We start from the raw sequence: 18,053 nt of genomic DNA, 5'->3' as shown, positions 1-18,053 counted from the left end.
AAGAATTTGGGGCTCGCGAAATACAGGAAACACAGTATAAATTTTTGATGCGACTCTTTATCTCGCCACATAGAGCATTCAGGGCAACTTTAAGGCCCAGCAACGACTGCTCAAAGTGTATGGGGCGAGGGGCACACCTAAGTCATATGTTTTGGCACTGTCCACCGGTGTTGAGATTTTGGTCATTAATATGTACAAATGTTTCTAAGATGTGGGACATGCAATGGAAAAGGCACCCAGGTCTATTACTCGAGGACTTTGCAAACCAAGGACCACGTAGGGCTGGACTTCGAAATTTTCAAAGGCAATCAGTGATGATGGGGAAAAAGACAATACTTAAGCTATGGCTCCAGGAGGAGAAACCATCAGTTCAGCGGTGGAGAATATATATGATTTCTCTAAGTGCCCTAGAAAGAAAAGATGTGTTGGATCTAGCCACACCGAAAGGTGAAAAATACCTCCAATGCTGGATGCCCTTCTTGAACACACTGACACCACGAGCACGTAGTAGAGTCTTAAATGGATAACTAAGCCTCATGTAGAACCTGGCATAGAAGGGAGAGGGAGGGATGGGAGGGGAAGAAGGGAGGGAGGGAGGGAAGGGGGGGGGGGAATTGAAAATGTACGATGACGAACACATAATCCCAGAGAGTTGAAAAAGTGTAAAAGTTTAATTGGATATTATACTGAGGGAAGTATGTAATTTTGACTTGTAAGCTTGTTATAGTCATCAATAAAAATTTATTAAAAAAAAAAAAAGTTGGGCACTCCATCAGAGCCAGGGCTTTTCTAATTTTGGAACTCTTCTCCACCTAGTTTCAGTCCGTTCCACATTCAGTTATTAGCCTTTTCCACTGCTTTATGCTGGTTAGCCATTCAAGCTTCATTGGCTTCCAATTTGTTATCATATCGACTTATTTTCAAATTACTCTGCCCGGCACATAAAGCTCTACACCTTGGAACACCTTCATATCTGGTTATTCCATATATTCCCAGATATTCTCTCAGGTCCCTGGACACTAACCGTCTTGTTCTTCCTTCACTCCGTGCAGCCCATTATGAATCTACACGGTCCTCTACCTTCTTTTTCCTTGCTCCCAAATCCTAGAATGATTTTCCTCCTTCAATCAGAGCTGAGATTTCCTTTTCCAAAGACATTTTTTTCAACTTGCTCTTGGACTAGCAATTCTGGCAATGCAATTGGTTTGATTTTTTTTTCTTTTTGCAAATTTGTAGCTCTGGTTTCCACTACCACAAAGTTTGGTTCAGTATGTACTCCTCCACAAAGTTTTGTGCCTTTTTCTTGTATGACTGTTTTCTATACTATTGACAATGGCTTTCCTTTCTTTTAATATGCAATTTTAATTTTAACCATTTTGACCAACCTTTGCTGTATTAGTGGTATATCCAATTTTAAATAAACTGTAAACTGTATTATGCTCTACAGGATCCTCATATATAAGCTTATTTAGAATATTTCTCTTTCAGTTTTGGTTTGTGATGTTTTAAGTATACGAATACTTTCCCCAAATCCCTGCAGAATTGCTTTTTAAGCTATCTCAATAATAATATTTTGATATCCTTTTTATTTTCTTCATATTTCCACTTTTAGTACTTTTCTGCTGTTACTTTCAATTTGTTATTGGACAATATAATTTTAAGATCTTCTGTTAGTGCAGCATACTACAGCTTCAAGTTTTCAATTTCTCTCTACCTATCAGTAGTTCCTCTGAACGCAACACTTTTATTGTTTATTTTGAAGGTATAATCTTTCTCCTTTCTTTTGGCCTGTTGTCCTCGTTGGTAGTACTTTCTGTTTTAATCCACTTCACAATATTGTATTGTATTGTATTGTCATAGTCCCTTAATGCAGGTTATGGCCTTAGTAATCTTACATATGGGGTTTTTTTTGTAGCAAGTTAATGGGTTTTTTTTTTCATATGTCTGAAGTTCAGCTTTGATAGTCTTTCTCCCTCCTGGACCTAGCATACATATCCAGCTCCACAAAGCGGCTGGGCTCCTAGATTAACTCCTTCATCTCCTGGTCTTTTCCCTATCTTGTGTCTTCAGTAGGTTTCCTGGCCTGTCTTGCATTATCTTTGTCCTCCAGTATTGCTCTCTTATCTTTTGCCAGTTTCTTACTGCAACCACTTCCAACGGCTCTAATCATTTTGCCATATTCCTTCTGATGCTCCTTCCCAAATCTACCCTCTCCCTGTACAAGACTTTTTTCTGGTATTCCTTTCTGGATCTCCTCTTTCTATTAATCCTTCTACAGCAGCTCTTAATTTTATTTTATTTATTTATATCCCACAATATTCACATCCATGGGTAGGCTCAAAGTGGCGTACAACAGTCTATAAAAACATTCAACTATTCAGCAAACAATCAATATCATAAGAGAGAAAGGGAAACAGCAGAAGGAAGAGACACCAGGCAGGTTTGGAGCGTATGCTCTACCAAAAAGGAAGGTCTTGAGGCGCTTCTTGAAGGTCGGGTGATCAAGAGTAAGTTTGACCAATTGAGGCAGCCCATTCCACAATTGAGTGCTAAGATAGGAGAAGGTGGATGCACAGGTGAGGTCTTATACTTGAGGCCACAAAAAACTGGGTAATGGAGATTTAAGTACTAGTTACACATGAGACCATTTGCTACTCTCTCAAGATTCATCTCATGTGACCCTTTTTCAGTACATAAGACAGCGATAAAGAGAATATATAAAGAGAATATAATTTACACATATCACTGAATAGGTTTCATATTTTCTTTTTTTTTATTGGGTTTATTAGAGAAAATACACAAAATAAACATGCACATCACTCATTTATGGAGTGTCATAGTTCACCAGTTCCAGTCCACTTCGTGAGAAATTACATTGGCTTCCTGTACAAGAGCGTATAACTTTTAAAATCTGTGCCCTAGTCCACAAGATTCTCTATGGAGCAGCCCCTGTGTACATGGACACCCTTGTCCACCTACCACCAAGGAACTCCCTCAGGACTGCCCGTTCTTATTTAACCCTCCATTACCCTGCGTGTTCTAGGCTGAAGTATAAAACCATGTATACTTCCACCTTTGCCTACGTCAGTACTCACTTGTGGAATGCCCTACCAAAATCAGTGAAAACGGTTCAGGATCATCTGACTTTTAGGAAGTCGCTAAAGACCTGCTTATTTGAGCAAGCGTACCCCAAATATCCTGTCCAGCCTCACTAACCTCAGGACGCTGCCATTATGGACTGACGCTGCTATTATGGACTGACCCATTTCTTTATCCTTACTTCTCTGCCCTGCTTACCCCTTTCCATTTATTGTACCCTGTCTATTTGTTTTTCAAATGTTGTAAGCCACATTGAGCCTGCCAGTGGTGGGAAATTGTGGGATATAAGCACTGTAAAATAAATAAATAAAATTATCATCAAAATAATACAGAGAAAAAACACTCTAAAGGTTCCTAAACTTATATCCCTTCTCCCCACCCCGGTTTCACATTTTCAATGCTTACAGAAGAGGCCTATATGGTTTTATGAGAATGCCCAAACACTCCATGTTTTACATCAATTGAGAGTGGCTCGTATTCATGGGTGTAGCAGGAGTGAATCACAACCTAGCACACAGGCACAGGATACTCAGTGGAAACTACCATTAAAAAAATGAAAAATGAATACATATTCAGGTTTAAGTGGCTTTATCCTAAGCCTACTAGATCTTATGTTTGATATTAATTTATATCTGGAATGCTGGACCTCAAGATTATATCTGCTATCTGGCTATGCTACGTAAAATGGGAAAATAAGGAAACTGACAATATAATATCCATAATCTCTCTGCTGGAACATGGCTGTGCATAATAAAGTTTGCAATGAATAGCATCGAGGACAGAAAGGTTAAAATTCTGAGAGATAGACATGCTTAGACATGAAGACTTAAGACTTGTCTCTCTCACACACACAAATCCCTGCATTTCACCTTGGAGGTTAGCCAGTTAATGTACCTTTTCATCACAAACAATGATCAAAATCATAATTTTACACAGAATATTTTGTAGGGAAAAAAACTATACATTTTATTTTGGAGCTGTGCAGCAATATGATAAATTTTATAAAAACAGAGTTTACCTTTGTCCATCTACAAAGCTTTACACCAGAATGGCTTCCAATCAGTCTGTAACCTGAAAATCGGAAAGGAATTGAGAAAAAGAATGTCAGCTGATTGATAACTACCTCTACACAGCAATAACTGGCGGCACACAAGATCAATGTATTATTCTGGCATTTTTATCTTCCTTTGACCGTAGCCTGCAGAGACCTTGGATTTGGATGTGACAACATAAGTTCTTTTTTTTTTTTTTTAATGCAGAGATGACTGGCCAAGAATGCAAACATAATTTTCAGACTCATTCAGATCAGGAAGTTTTCCCCTTATGAACATAATAATTATTATGCTGGATAAGATCAAAGGTCCATCAAGCCTATTTATTTCCAACAGTGGCCAATCCTGTGACCATTTATTTATTTGGATTTTGCTCACATCTTTTTCAGTAGTAGCTCAAGGTGAGTTACATTCAGGTATACTGGATATTCCTCTGTCTCTGTAAGGCTCACAATCTAATTTAGTACCTGAAGAAATGGAGGATTAAGTGACTTGCCAAAAATCGCAAGGAGCAGCAGTGTGATTTGAACCGGTCACCTCTCAGTGTCAAGATCAGTGCTCTAACCACTAGGCTACTCCTCCACCATTTTTATATCATCCTTAAATGTGCAAGGAATGGAAGCTCTGCATTCTTCCCTCCCTATACCATGAGTAATAGACCTCATGATAGAAGCCATCATCATCACTAAAATTACTGGTACTCAAATTGATCCTCAATACCCCAGTTAGCTGGGATTTCAGGGCACCTCTGATGAATCAGCATGAAATATATTTACATACACTGGAGGATGTGCACGCAAATATATTGTCAACATGCATATGCAGAAACCCCCGCACCATGGAGCGATACAGAGGCATTAAAGTATTTTCGGTCTTATTCATTCATAAGCCCTTTCCTAATAATTCCTAGCATCCTGTTTGCTTTTTTGGCCGCTACCGCACACTGAGCAGAAGAGTTCAGCATATTATCTACAACGACACCTAGATCTTTTTCTTGGGTGCTGACCCCCAAGGTGGACCCTAGCATCAGGTTGGATTATTCTTTCCAACGTGCATCACTTTGCATTTGTCCACATTACATTTTATCTGCCATTTGGATATCTAGTCTTCCAATTTCCTAAAGTCTTCCTGCAATTGTTCACAGTCCACATGTGTTTTAACAACCTTGAATAGTTTTGCATCATCTGCATATTTAATCATAAACACCTCACTTGTCATTTCGATTTCCACACCATTTATAAATATGTTAAATAGCACCGGTCCCAGTACTGATCCCTGCGGCACTCCACTATTTACCCTCTTCCATTGAGAGAAATGACCATTTAACCCAACCCTCTGTTTTCTGTCCAATAACCAATTTCTAAACCACACCAGAACATTGCTTCCGATCCCTTTTCTCAGGAGTCTCTCATGAGGAACTTTGTCAAAAGCTTTCTGAAAATCTAGATAAACTACATCAACCGGCTCACCTTTATCCACGTTTACTCACACCTTCAAAGAAATGATGCCCAAGCACTGTACAGTAGGACTCTGATTATCCGGACTATCCACTGCAGAGGGTGGGGTCCAGATCATCATAAATCTGGATAATTGGACATTCCTTCTTGAAAAGAAAATATACTCTGAGAGTTACATGTTGAGCATTATTTTTTGTTTTCTATTATAAATGGGAAAAATATCAAGCTATTTGTGATGTTATAACGTGTTTTACTGTATATAATGTGATAACTATGTTAGAGAGATTAAGATTTAAAAAAATGGAAAAGATAGGAACAGAAGCAATCCAAATAATCGGAGTTTGGATAATCAGCGTTCTACTGTACATGAAGAAGCAACTCCCCAAAAAACATTCTGCTTATACAAACATTTGTACCTTATACAGACACTGCTCTAACAAACAATTCACATCATATAAATTCAGATACAATTTCACAAGTTGAAATGATGTAGTTCTCTTTCCTTGAAGCTAAATCAAGTGAATCATCACTATACCCAGGATATGACATCCTCAGCCCCCTGTGAATTTAATCAATGCACCTGCTGAGCTCATCATACAATATTTCAGCAGCATTCCTGCTGACTTGCTCCTGTGCCCATCTGAAAAGCCACAGCAAACTATTGAGGGATTCTTGGTCCAGGATCTCATCAGCAGTTGTAGAAAGCTAGAATAAGAAGAGCTTTCAGCACTGCCATGTTGAGGTCAGCTGTCCATTTACTGGTAGAATAAAATTACCTCTGAGCACATTTACTCACATGTGTTTACAAAATTAAACTTAATGCTGATCTCTGCCGCAAGGTTTTGTCATCAACTTACAGCCAAATAAGCTGTGTGAAATTTGCTCACATCAGCAATTAAGGCAAGGTGTTTAAGCAAAATTATATATGGATGTGATTGGTACCTTTCACGAAACAAAAGCCTTACCTGATCGAAAGAACTGAATACTGAAAATATGAATTTGCCAAATGCAGACACCAGTTTGTCCAGTGTCTTCGGTAGATTTTTTTTTTTTTATATCCTTGTAAAACTGCAGCCATCTCTAAACAATGCTTATCTGCAGTTAGCAAGCATCCAGTGATTCAAGAACCATAAAACACAACACAGAAAAAGATGGATTGAATGGCTCAAAGAATTTTCTTTTGTTTGTATCAACCAGCAAGCTTTTATTGCTACTTCCAACAGATCTTTAACCTTCAAAAGGTCAATTAGTTTGCAAGCTGCTTCATCTCTCCTATCTAGAAGCAAATATCAGTACACACAGGAGATTAAAACTTACCACAAGAAATCCTCAAGTCAAGGTACAGACACTGACTAGAAAAGATGTTAAATTTCAAATCTAGGAAGAAGGGAATCTAACCACTGCTCAACAGTGACCGTTAGGGTGCACAAATTCAGGAATCCAAATGACTTGGTAACCTGAGGACCCAGGTCAGAAGCCTGCCACTGACAATGTCAAAGCTATACAGTGTGTAAGGGGAAAACAAAGACAAATTAGGAGCACCAGAACGTAAGTGTCGTCCTTTACAAATTCAACAACTTGAGGAACTTGAGCGAAAGCTAGAAGATTGGTCTAAGGCTTGGCAATTAAAATTCAATGCGAAGAAATGCAAAGTGATGCACTTAGGGAGTAGAAATCCATGGGAAACTTATGTGTTAAGTGGTGAGAGTCTGATAGGTATCGACGGGGAGAGGGATCTTGGGGTGATAGTATCTGAGGATCTGAAGGCGATGAAACAGTGTGACAAGGCGGTGGCCGTAAGTAGAAGGTTGCTAGGCTGTATAGAGAGGGGAGTGACCAGCAGAAGAAAAGAGGTGTTAATGCCCCTGTATAAATCGTTGGTGAGGCCCCACCTGGAGTATTGTGTTCAGTTTTGGAGGCCGTATCTTGCTAAGGATGTAAAAAGAATTGAAGCGGTGCAAAGAAAAGCTACGAGGATGGTATGGGATTTGCGTTACAAGACGTATGAGGAGAGACTTGCTGACCTGAACATGTATACCCTGTAGGAAAGGAGAAACAGGGGTGATATGATACAGACGTTCAAATATTTGAAAGGTATTAATCCGCAAACGAACCTTTTCCAGAGATGGGAAGGCGGCAGAACTAGAGGGCATGAAATGAGATTGAAGGGGGGCAGACTAAAAAAAAAAGTCAGGAAGTATTTTTTCACGGAGAGAGTGGTGGATGCTTGGAATGCCCTCCAGCGGGAGGTGGTGGAGAGGAAAACGGTAACGGAATTCAAACATGCATGGGATAAACATAAAGGAATCCTGTTCAGAAGAAATGGATCCTCAGGAGGTTAGCCGAGATTGGGTGGCAGAGCTGGTGGTGGGAGGCGGGGCTGGTGGTTGGGAGGCGGGGATAGTGTTGGGCAGACTTATACGGTCTGTGCCAGAGCCAGTGGTGGGAGGCGGGGCTGGTGGTTGGGAGGCGGGGATAGTGCTGGGCAGACTTGTACGGTCTGTGCCCTGAAAATGACAGTTACAAATCAAGGTAAGATATACACAAAAAGTAGCACATATGAGTTTGTCTTGTTCGGCAGACTGGATGAACCGTGGTCTTTTTCTGCCGTCATCTACTATGTTACTATGTAACTCCATTCAGACATTTTCCATGTCAAGTTTTCTTGAAGAAAGATGGGGCACAGGACAATCTACATGGGATGGAACTGGCACCGTATGCCAGTTTGTAACTCTTAAAAAAGGAACAAGTCAAAAAAGCATGCAGATTAATATCTTCAGGAACACATTCCAAGAGATTTGTAGGAGGGGGTAGTAGGCACACAAGCCAACTTTTCCAAATGGCTGAGAGTGAAAACCCAACACAAACTACCTGCCCCTGGTCACAATGAAGGATTTTGCTTAAGTATACACTACACCCACACAGCTAGTGTCTATAGTGTGGTGCTCTTTTATTATATTCTGAGTACACGTTATGCCTCAGTTATTTCAAATGACTACAACGAATACAGCATTTTATTTAAGACTGTTCATGAGAGAGGAGAGTGTGTATATGCATCTGTCTGGCTTTACAAAGAACAGTAATGACAATAGGATGCAGAGGCTGAAGAATGATGGTTCATGTACTCCAAAAGGCTCTCCTTCTAGCAGCTTGATGCAAAGGGAGAAAGGCAGGGAGAGGGAGGGGGAAGGGGAAGGGGCCAAAGCTGTATCTCAATTTGTGGAGGAGTAGCCTAGTGGTTAGTGCAGTGGACTTTGATCCTGGGGAACTGAGTTCAATTCCCGCTGTAGCTCCTTGTGACTCTGGGCAAGTCACTTAACCCTCCATTGGCCCTGGTACAAAATAAGTACCTGAATATATGTAAACCGCTTTGAATGTAGTTGCAAAAACCTCAGAAAGGCAGTATATCAAGTCCCATTTCCCTTCAGTTACTGCAAACCATTCCAATGTAAAATTAAGCTTTTGAAAGTGAGGAACAGCATGCTCCCCAGTGCCAAACAAAATTCTCTCATTTAGCAAAACCAAGGAGGGCATGTTGTATTTAGAGAACAGGAATGGAAACACAGTGATCAAGTTCACATCTTTGTGTATCTATATATATAAAAGGCACCTCCAACGTTCCAATGAAGCCTCAAGCCGGATGAGGCGCCTGAGATATCCGGTTTGGCCTGCAGTCACTGTAGCTCCGCCCTCGCGTCAAAACGCGATGTCGAGGGCGAGGCGGCGAAGGCATAACGCGCGAGTCTGACATTCACTTACAGCAGTGGGGAGAGCGCTGCTAACATTCATCACAAACTCGCAACTGAAGTGAGTGAGGGAGGGACGGAGGGAGGGAGAAGTGGGGGGGTGGAACTCGGAAGGAATGGACGGAGGGGGGGTCTGGAACTCAGGAGGGAGGATGGTGGGGGAGGGGGGGATTACCTCGCTAGCACCCGTTTCATTTTTTCCCGAAACGGGCATTTCTTACTAATATATATATATATATATATATATATATATATATATATATGTGTGTGTGTGTGTATGTGAGGGAGAGGTGCATGTGAGAGAAGGGGAAAGAAATGTTCTAAAGGAGATTTTTGAGAGATCTGTTCTCTGAAAATTCTGATGTAATGTTTCTGGTTAATAAACTTATTCAAGATATTCCTATTTCTTGTAGCAAGTCATGTCTGATGGCTTGCCACTCCTTTTGGATTTCTAAAGAGTTTGCTTGCCCCAGATAAACAGACGAATGAACGGACAATCAGTGACCACATTTACATTATTCTTCCCCTCATTGTAAAAATACCAGATGGAGTACCTCCTTCACTGATCACAACTGTCCCTGTACAAAAATGAGTGCAGCTCTAGCAAGATCTGACTTCTCCTTATTTCCACAAATGTTTAAGACAACATACACCCCTGCACATGTACAGTATCACAGACACTGAGGTGTATTTTCAAAGCACTTAGACTTACAAAGTTACCTAAAGGCTCATTTTCGAAAGAGGACGTCCATCTTTCGACATAAATCGGAAGATAGACGTCCATCTCCCAGAGACGTCCAAATCGGCATAATCGAAACCCGATTTTGGACGTCTCCAACTGCAGTACGTCGCGAGGATGTCCAAATTTCAAAGGGGCATGTCGGAGGCGTAGAAAAGGCGGGACTTCGGCGTGCCTAACACTTGGATGGCTTTGACCCATAGTCGAAAAAAACAAGGAAGTCCATGACGAATACTTGGATGTTTTCACCCGGACGTGTTTTTTTTTTTAATGAACAAGGCACAAAAAGGTGCCCAAAATGACCAGATGACCACCGGAGGGAATCAGGGATGACCTCCCGTTACTCCCCTAGTGGTCACTAACCCCCTCCCACCCTCAAAAAAATATCTTTCAAAATATTGATTGCTCAGGTCCATGACAGCGCATGAAGGTCCCTGGAGCAGTTTTAGTGGGTACTGCAGTGTATTTCACAGGCGGACCCAGGCCCATACCTCCCCTACCTGTTACATTTGTGGAGGAAACAGCGAGCTCTCCAAAACCCAGCACACACCCACTGTACCCACATCTAGGTGCCCCCCTTCACCCATAAGGGCTATGGTAGTGGTGTACAGTTGTGGGTAGTGGGTTTTGGGGGGCTCAGCGACACAAGGTAAGGGAGCTATGTTCCTGGGAGCATTTTATGAAGTCCACTGCAGTGCCCCCTAGGGTGCCTGGTTGGTGTCCTGGCATGTCAGGGGGACCAGTGCACTAGAAATGCTGGCTCCTTCCATGTCCAAACGGCTTGCATTTGGACGTTTTTGACATGGATGTCTTTGGTTTCGAAAATTGCCTGAAGTCAAAGACGTCCATCTCTAGGGACGTCCAAATCCAAGGATGTCCTTGGTATTTTCGAAACGAAAGATGGACGTCCATCATGTTTCGAAAATATGGTTTTCCCTGCCCCCGGATTTGGACGTTTTACAAAGAGGTCCAAATTGCAACTTGGATGTTTCTTTTGAAAATGCCCCTCACAATCTATGGAATTTTGTAAGTCTGCTTTGAAAATAAGCCCCGCTGTCTTTCATATAGATTGGATGTTTCATTCCCATTCAAACTATGCAAGGCGACACCACAGAAAAGAACTTTTCCTGTTGTCTTATTGATTACTACTGAATTTTTTTTTTTAACTGATTGGCCTTCTGTTAACATCACTCTATTGTGATAAAATAACAACATGAAGAAAAATATATATTGTATATACTCTAATATAAACTTATTTGAATATAAACCAAGATAACATTTTCCCCCTAAAAAAAGGTGGGGGAAATGTTAACTCGAATATAAAACTAGCATTTATATTCTAGCATTCCTCTCCCTCTCCTTCCCCTCTACCCCATGGTGTCTGGCACTTCTTCCTATCTCCTCTTCCCCATGGTATCCAGCATTCCTCCCTTTACCTCCCTTCTCTCTCAGTTGGCCTGTGCTGGGCTTTAAGCACCTGGACATCCTTAAGGCCTGCCAGCTCCTGCCCCCTCCAAAACAGGAAGTTTAAAAGGGCAAGAACCAGCAGGCTGCTTGTGCAAATGCTCAAGGCCCCACACTGGCCAATCACGATCCTTTTGCATCAGAGTTGGCCAACCTGGGAGAGGGAAGTAAGGGGAGGAATGCTGGATACTACAGTGGACCAAGGGGAAGGCTCAAATATAAACTGAGATGCCACTTTTGATAGTTTTGTTTTGGCCAAAAAATCTCAGTTTATATTCAAGTATATACAGTATATATTTAATGATGCACATAGCATAAATTAACACAGCATCAGATAGACTGAAGAACAGTGATAGAGGACAACATTTTCCAAACAGCTGAAGCAGATTCACAAATCACCTCTCTCTACATGATCTTCCCCACTGGCACAAATATTTTAACAGACACCACTAAACTATTCAGTTAGGAGTCGCCTAGTAGTCCAGAAGTAGTGCTTTGTGCCACCCTACAGAGGACTTGGAATTCATTCCCAGAGCAGAACACTACTGCCTAGGCCAGCTGGGAATGCTAGGGATGTCGTGCTCATATCCCCCTGAGGGAGGGAAGACCCAGGCATTACTTCACAGCAACATTTAAATGCTAGTCTTGGGGCCCCATAACACAGGCTGCACATACTGCAGCAGGACATGTTTATCAACTTCTACCCTAGCTGAGACAATGTTTAATCATCTCTCTGACTTCATGTGCAACTTTCTTTAATCACTTCATTTTCTAACTCATCTTATTCCCTTACCTAACTATATGTTCCATCTTTGCTTAAACCCTACGCTGTCTATTAACATGTTCTATTACATATTGTGTTGATTTTGTAAGTAGTATACTACGCCATACTTTATATTATTTGAATATTTTTACTGCTGTAATTATCTATTGCTTATATTTATTTTGTTACATTTGTATCCCACATATTTGTAGGCTCAATGTGGCTTACATAGTACCGCCTTGAGTGAATTCTTTCAAAAAGGCAGTAAATAAAGCCTAATAAATAAAAGTTACCGAGCCAGCAACGTGCATTTCTGACCACTTTGAGCTGGTTTAGAGAGGGCGATACTCTACAGGAGATGCACAAAGGGGTTTTGCAGGCAGTTTTGCAATCGCAGCAGCACACGTGAATCATATGCTAATACATGTAAATGATCCAATTAGTATTCAAATGTGCATTCCGAGGGATGCATAGCCATTTATGAGCGATGCACTGAAAGGCCCGCCTACCTTTCACAATGGAAATTTTACTCTGCAGCAGCCGTTGCTAGATTCTGGATCAGGCTTGTCAGTGCTTGTCTCATCATTATTGGTGAGTTCCAGGGGGAAACACTGCAGCCTGATTTTATTTAAAAAGTGTGCAATACTTCAGTGTGAACAACAGAAAACAAGTCCATGCTCCGGCGTCTTTGCCTGGTATTTTGTATGCAGTGCTGAGTGGATGGTTCAACAGGCGCCGCTCACCATCCCCCGGCCTTTTCCTGGTGCAAACTGTCTTCTGCACACAGCATCATGCCTTTTCCACCTCCCAGCTGCTTTTCCTGGGGCTGGCTGCCTTCTGCACACAGCATAATGCCTTCCCGGCCTCCTGGCTGCAGGGCTCACTTTCCAAAAACAGCAGCCAAGTTTTGTCCTGATGTGACTCCAGTTTTAATGAGCATGGCTTTCATACACGCAGCTTGTATGTGTGTATGAAAGCCATGGGTAGAATTTGGGGGGGGGGGGGGGGGGGGAGAAAGCCGTGGGTGAGCATGCACAGAGCAGCCATGCTTAGCGATTGATTGTTCTCGCATGCAAAGCTTTGGGCTTGGCTTTCTCCCTTCCGAGCTGCTCGCTGTTTTTGCAAGCAGTTCATTTACATCTGATTTTTTTTTTTTTTTTTGAGCATCGCTCGCTATTTCTACCTTGGTAATTTTTACTGAGGTGGAAATAGCAAGCAGTTCTTTTCGGGAACTTTTGTGCATCAGCCCCTTGGAGTCCATGTTACCATGTCCCAGAGGGAGCCACAATGTATTGCCACTAGCCAAGGACCATCACTTGGGGTGGAGGGAACAGAATTCAATTCCCACTGCAGCTCCTTGTGACATTGCCCCAGGTACAAAATAAGCACAAGCATATAATATGTAAACCACTTTGATTATAACCACAGAATGGCGGTATATCGTAAGTAATGCCACACTGGGAAAAGACCAAGGGTCCATCGAGCCCAGCCCAAATCCCATCCCCTTATCACTACGATGGCTGAGCTAGGTAAATTCAGACAGGGTATAAAATAAGGTGGGCAAGAGTCCTGGCAGTGTAGTTCAATCGAGTTTGAGGTTCAAAAGAGAAAGACAATCTGCCTAGGCAAAACAAATTGCAATTAGAAAACTGGAAGATACCAAACAAATGTTAGGAGGTACATGAAAAAACGCATGGGAGCAATTCTACAACAGGACACCACAAGTTAGGCACCTAGAAGGGTGAGCTGAGCGTCAACTCTATAACAGCATCTGGACACCAAGATTACGTTACATAACAGTTGCATAAGTAGACATCTCCATGTCTACATTTAGGCACCCTCACTTATACCATATCAATAAGATAATGAGTGGAATGGAACGGGTTGATGTGCACTGTCTGTTTACGCTTTCCAAAAATACTAGGACAAGGGGGCATGCGATGAAGCTGCAGTGTAGTAAATTTAAAACGAATCGGAGAAAGTTTTTCTTCACTCAACACGTGGTTGGACTCTGGAATTCGTTGCCGAATAAGGTGGTTGGGGCGGTTGGCTTAGCGGAGTTAAAAAAAAAAGGTTAGATGGCTTCCTGGAGGAAAAGGACATAGAATGTTATTGAATGGACGTAGGAATAATCCACTATTTCTGGGATGGGCGGGACAAAATGCTTGTTCTTTTGGCCGCTGTCGGAGACAGAGTGCTGGGCTCGATGGACCCTTGGTCTCTCCCAGCATGGCAATGCTTATGTCTTATGTCTAATAGCAGGTGTAAATATGTGCACTTCAGCACATACTTTACAGTATTCTGTACATTACCTGCAGAATGTTGGTTCTGCACACGCTCCTCCTCCTCTGAATGCTCTGTAGCATTTGCTATGATTTGCAAGTTGCACATGTCATTTATAGAATAGTGCTGAGTGCACACCCAGCACTTACACCTACCTGCAAGTGTACATTTACCCACCTAAATGCTAGTATTCTATAAGCAGGCAAATGGCACTTAAATTAAGGCAGCAAGTTATAGAACGAGGGGGATAGTGGGCAAAATTAAGCCTTCCTCAACAGACCTTTCCTCTGCATACTATCAGCCAGGGCAACCTGAGAGACTAAGCTGCGCCCCCCCCCTCCCCCCCAGGATCGCCGACATTGCCGCAAATACCTTGGCTGGCGGGGATCCCGAGGCCCCAACAGCAGAAACGGTCTAACTTAGGCCCTCTACATGGTCAGAGACTGCATTGCAACTGAACCAGCTCAAAATGTTGTCACTCCCCCTAGTTACTTCTTTGCATGCATCCTTCCGATCTCAGATCTATGTATGTGCTTATAGCTGAAGTCCACAAACTGTCACACTCACAATTTTCATGTTGATTGTGGTACATGCCATGACCCTGGTTTCCATGAGTTACTTTATGCTAATTTAACTCGATTCTGCATACTCAACTCATCTTCAGGCATTAACAGCTTGATGATCAGAAGCAAATGCAGGTGCTAAAGGCCATTAGCGGTGGACTAGCGCCTGCATTTGCGTGCACCCCAGGATCAGAGCCGGCGAGTGCATGAAACAACATGCTCGCCAGCTCTGTCCGCAAATGCATTCACATGAGGGTCTCACACATTCTTCCCTTATGATCAGTGGGCAGCACATCAAACAAGCGTGCTGCTCCCGCTGCAAACCCTATGTCAGTTCGGAGCTGGCGTTAGGGTTTGTCAGCAAGGGAGGAATGGGAGAGACCCACTGAAGAGGTTTGACAGGGCCAGGATTTTCTCCTGGACCTGTCAAACCTAAGCCCCCCCCCCCCCCCCAAAACACAAGGCCTGGAGGTCTGCGTAGACTTACAGGTCCCCCCCACCTCCCAAACACTAAAAAGGCCCTGGTGGTCTACTGGGACCTAGCCCCCCCCCCCCCCCCAACCAATTTGAAGAAACCGGCCTGGTGGTCTAGTGGGACCACTAGCCCCAAACCCACCAACCCCACATCACCTTGAAGAAACTGGCCTGACCGCTAGCTCTCCCCCCTGGTGCCTACCTCACTGTAGTTGGAGGAGGGAGGGACTAGCCCTCCCTCCTCTTCGGGCATCTCCTCAAATGGCAGCACTCTGCCCTGTCCAGTGCATCCTCAGATGTGCTGGGTGGGGATTAACCCTTACGTGCATGAACCAGGCAAGGCAGGATGCTGCCATTTTGAGGAGGCGCCTGAAGAGGAAGGCGGGAGTGCAGAGAAAAATGTAAGCAGATAAAGACCATATGGCCTATCCAGTCTGTCCATCATAACATCTACTTTCCCTACTCTCCTTAGAGATCCTATGTACTTGTCTCAAATTCTCTTGAATTCAGATACTGTTTTTGTCTCCAACACTCCCACCGGAAAGCTGTTCCACAAATTCAGCACCATTTCCGTGAAGAAGCATTTTCTCAGGTTAATTCTGAGTCTGTCCCCTTTCACCTTCATCCTATGCCCCCTCATTCCAGAGCTTCCTTTCCATTGAAAACCTCCCCTCTCCTGCCTTTCTTGCAAAGTATACACATTGAGATCTTTAACTCTGTCCCCATACGCTTTATGACGAAGACCACTTACCATTTTAGTAGCCACCCTCTTGACCGATTCCATCCTGTCTACATCTTTTTGAAGGTGCAGTCTCCAGAATTGTACACAATATTCTAAATGAGGTCTCACCACAGTCCACCTATGCACCCAAGCATCCTTCTAGCTTTTGCCATCACCTTTTCTATCTGTTTGTCCACCTTAAGATCATCACATACAATTATACCCAAGTCCCGCTCCTCTTTCGTGTACAAAAGTTTGGATATACCGATAGCTACAGACTGGAAACCTAAAGCTGCAGAGTGGCACCAATGGCCCCTACCCTATGGAATTCCCTGCCTATTCCTCTGTGTTCCCTGACCAATCACACCAAATTTTGTGCGGCCCTTAAAACCTTCCTCTCCAAAGATGCCTTTAACCGCCCTGACACACCTTAGGATCTCTGTACATTTCATGGACAGCTGACGATCCCGTCTAGATAGCATATGACCTTTTTCCCCACCCTACTTCAGATCCTCTTTCCTATCTATTAAATGGAGTTCCTCCCCTTCCCTCCTACTTCTTTTCCATTCTCTTTCTTTCTTTCTCTACCTCCTAGATTATAATTTAATTTTGATTTTGTAAACCACCCTGAAGACGTTGCCATAGGGTGGTATATCAAACCGTAAATAAACTTGAAACTTGTAAGCTGAGGGGAAGAATATAAGGTAGCATACTATCTATCTAACACAGTTTGCATTCTATTGCTTACTGTCGCTTACTCACACTGGGAACCCGAATCCTCTTTTCTTCGATTAAACCATCATTTTCCCTGCTGTAGCAAACTAACCTGACCTAAACAGTCTTTGCTATTTCTCAAGTAGGGGCCAAATTGTCAAAAAAAGTTCAATGTGAGAGCCAAGACCATCACTGGGCACAGTGGCAAATATGATGTCAACCTCCACCCCATCCCTTTCAAGCTGGCACTCCACCATCTCCCCTGGATACTTGTTTGTGGTGTCACCTTTTTAACAGCTATTCTGTTTTCTTACAACATCGATCATTTTAAACTGCATGGTGCTCTCTCGAGAATACAGTGGGATTTTGGGCAGCACATAACATGACTGGAGTCTAGTCTTATGTTCTTACTTTACCTTCAATTGTTGAATGAACTCTCTCATACATGCTTATTATATGACAAGTTGCTTTCTTATACACCCCCTTCCAGTCACTGAAGTTATGTTGATGACATATGGCTATGATTCAGCCATTTTTGGTCATGTGAGCCCTGTGCATTTATAATCATGGTTGCATTTACTGATATTCCAAAAGAATGATGTGTTGGTAGAGATGGGCAATTTCTGGTCGAAATTCGGCAGTGGAGGAGTGGCCTAGTGGTTAGGGTGGTGGACTCTGGTCCTGGGGAACTGAGTTTGATTCCCACTTCAGGCACAGGCAGCTCCTTGTGACTCTGGGCAAGTCACTTAACCCTCCATTGCCCCAGGTACAAATAAGTACCTGTATACAATATGTAAGCCGCATTGAGCCTGCCATGAGTGGGAAAGCACGGGGTACAAATGTAACAAAAAAAATTTATCATATTTTTGTGATTATTATTGAAATGTATATACAGTATTTCTTGTTTTCAGTATTTATAAATGAACATCCTCGGTAACTGTGTTACCACAATCAAGATAGGCATACACATATGAGCAC

The 18,053-nt window shown here is 42.6% G+C and overlaps 1 protein-coding gene across 2 annotated transcripts in view; it reads right to left on the bottom strand.

The window, feature by feature from the left end:
- LOC115456489 (S-adenosyl-L-methionine-dependent tRNA 4-demethylwyosine synthase-like) overlaps window positions 1-18,053 on the bottom strand; it is a 347,580-nt gene that overhangs the window by 246,019 nt on the left and 83,508 nt on the right. For both annotated transcript variants that reach the window (XM_030185600.1, XM_030185602.1), the window contains exon 9: window positions 4,118-4,170. In XM_030185600.1, coding sequence (XP_030041460.1) covers window positions 4,118-4,170 — 53 coding nt within the window. The remainder of the gene's footprint in view (window positions 1-4,117; window positions 4,171-18,053) is intronic.

This window comes from Microcaecilia unicolor, chromosome 13, assembly GCF_901765095.1.
Source record: "Microcaecilia unicolor chromosome 13, aMicUni1.1, whole genome shotgun sequence".
Classification (NCBI taxonomy): Eukaryota; Metazoa; Chordata; class Amphibia; order Gymnophiona; family Siphonopidae; genus Microcaecilia; species Microcaecilia unicolor.
This window is presented reverse-complemented; position numbering and strand designations above follow the sequence as displayed.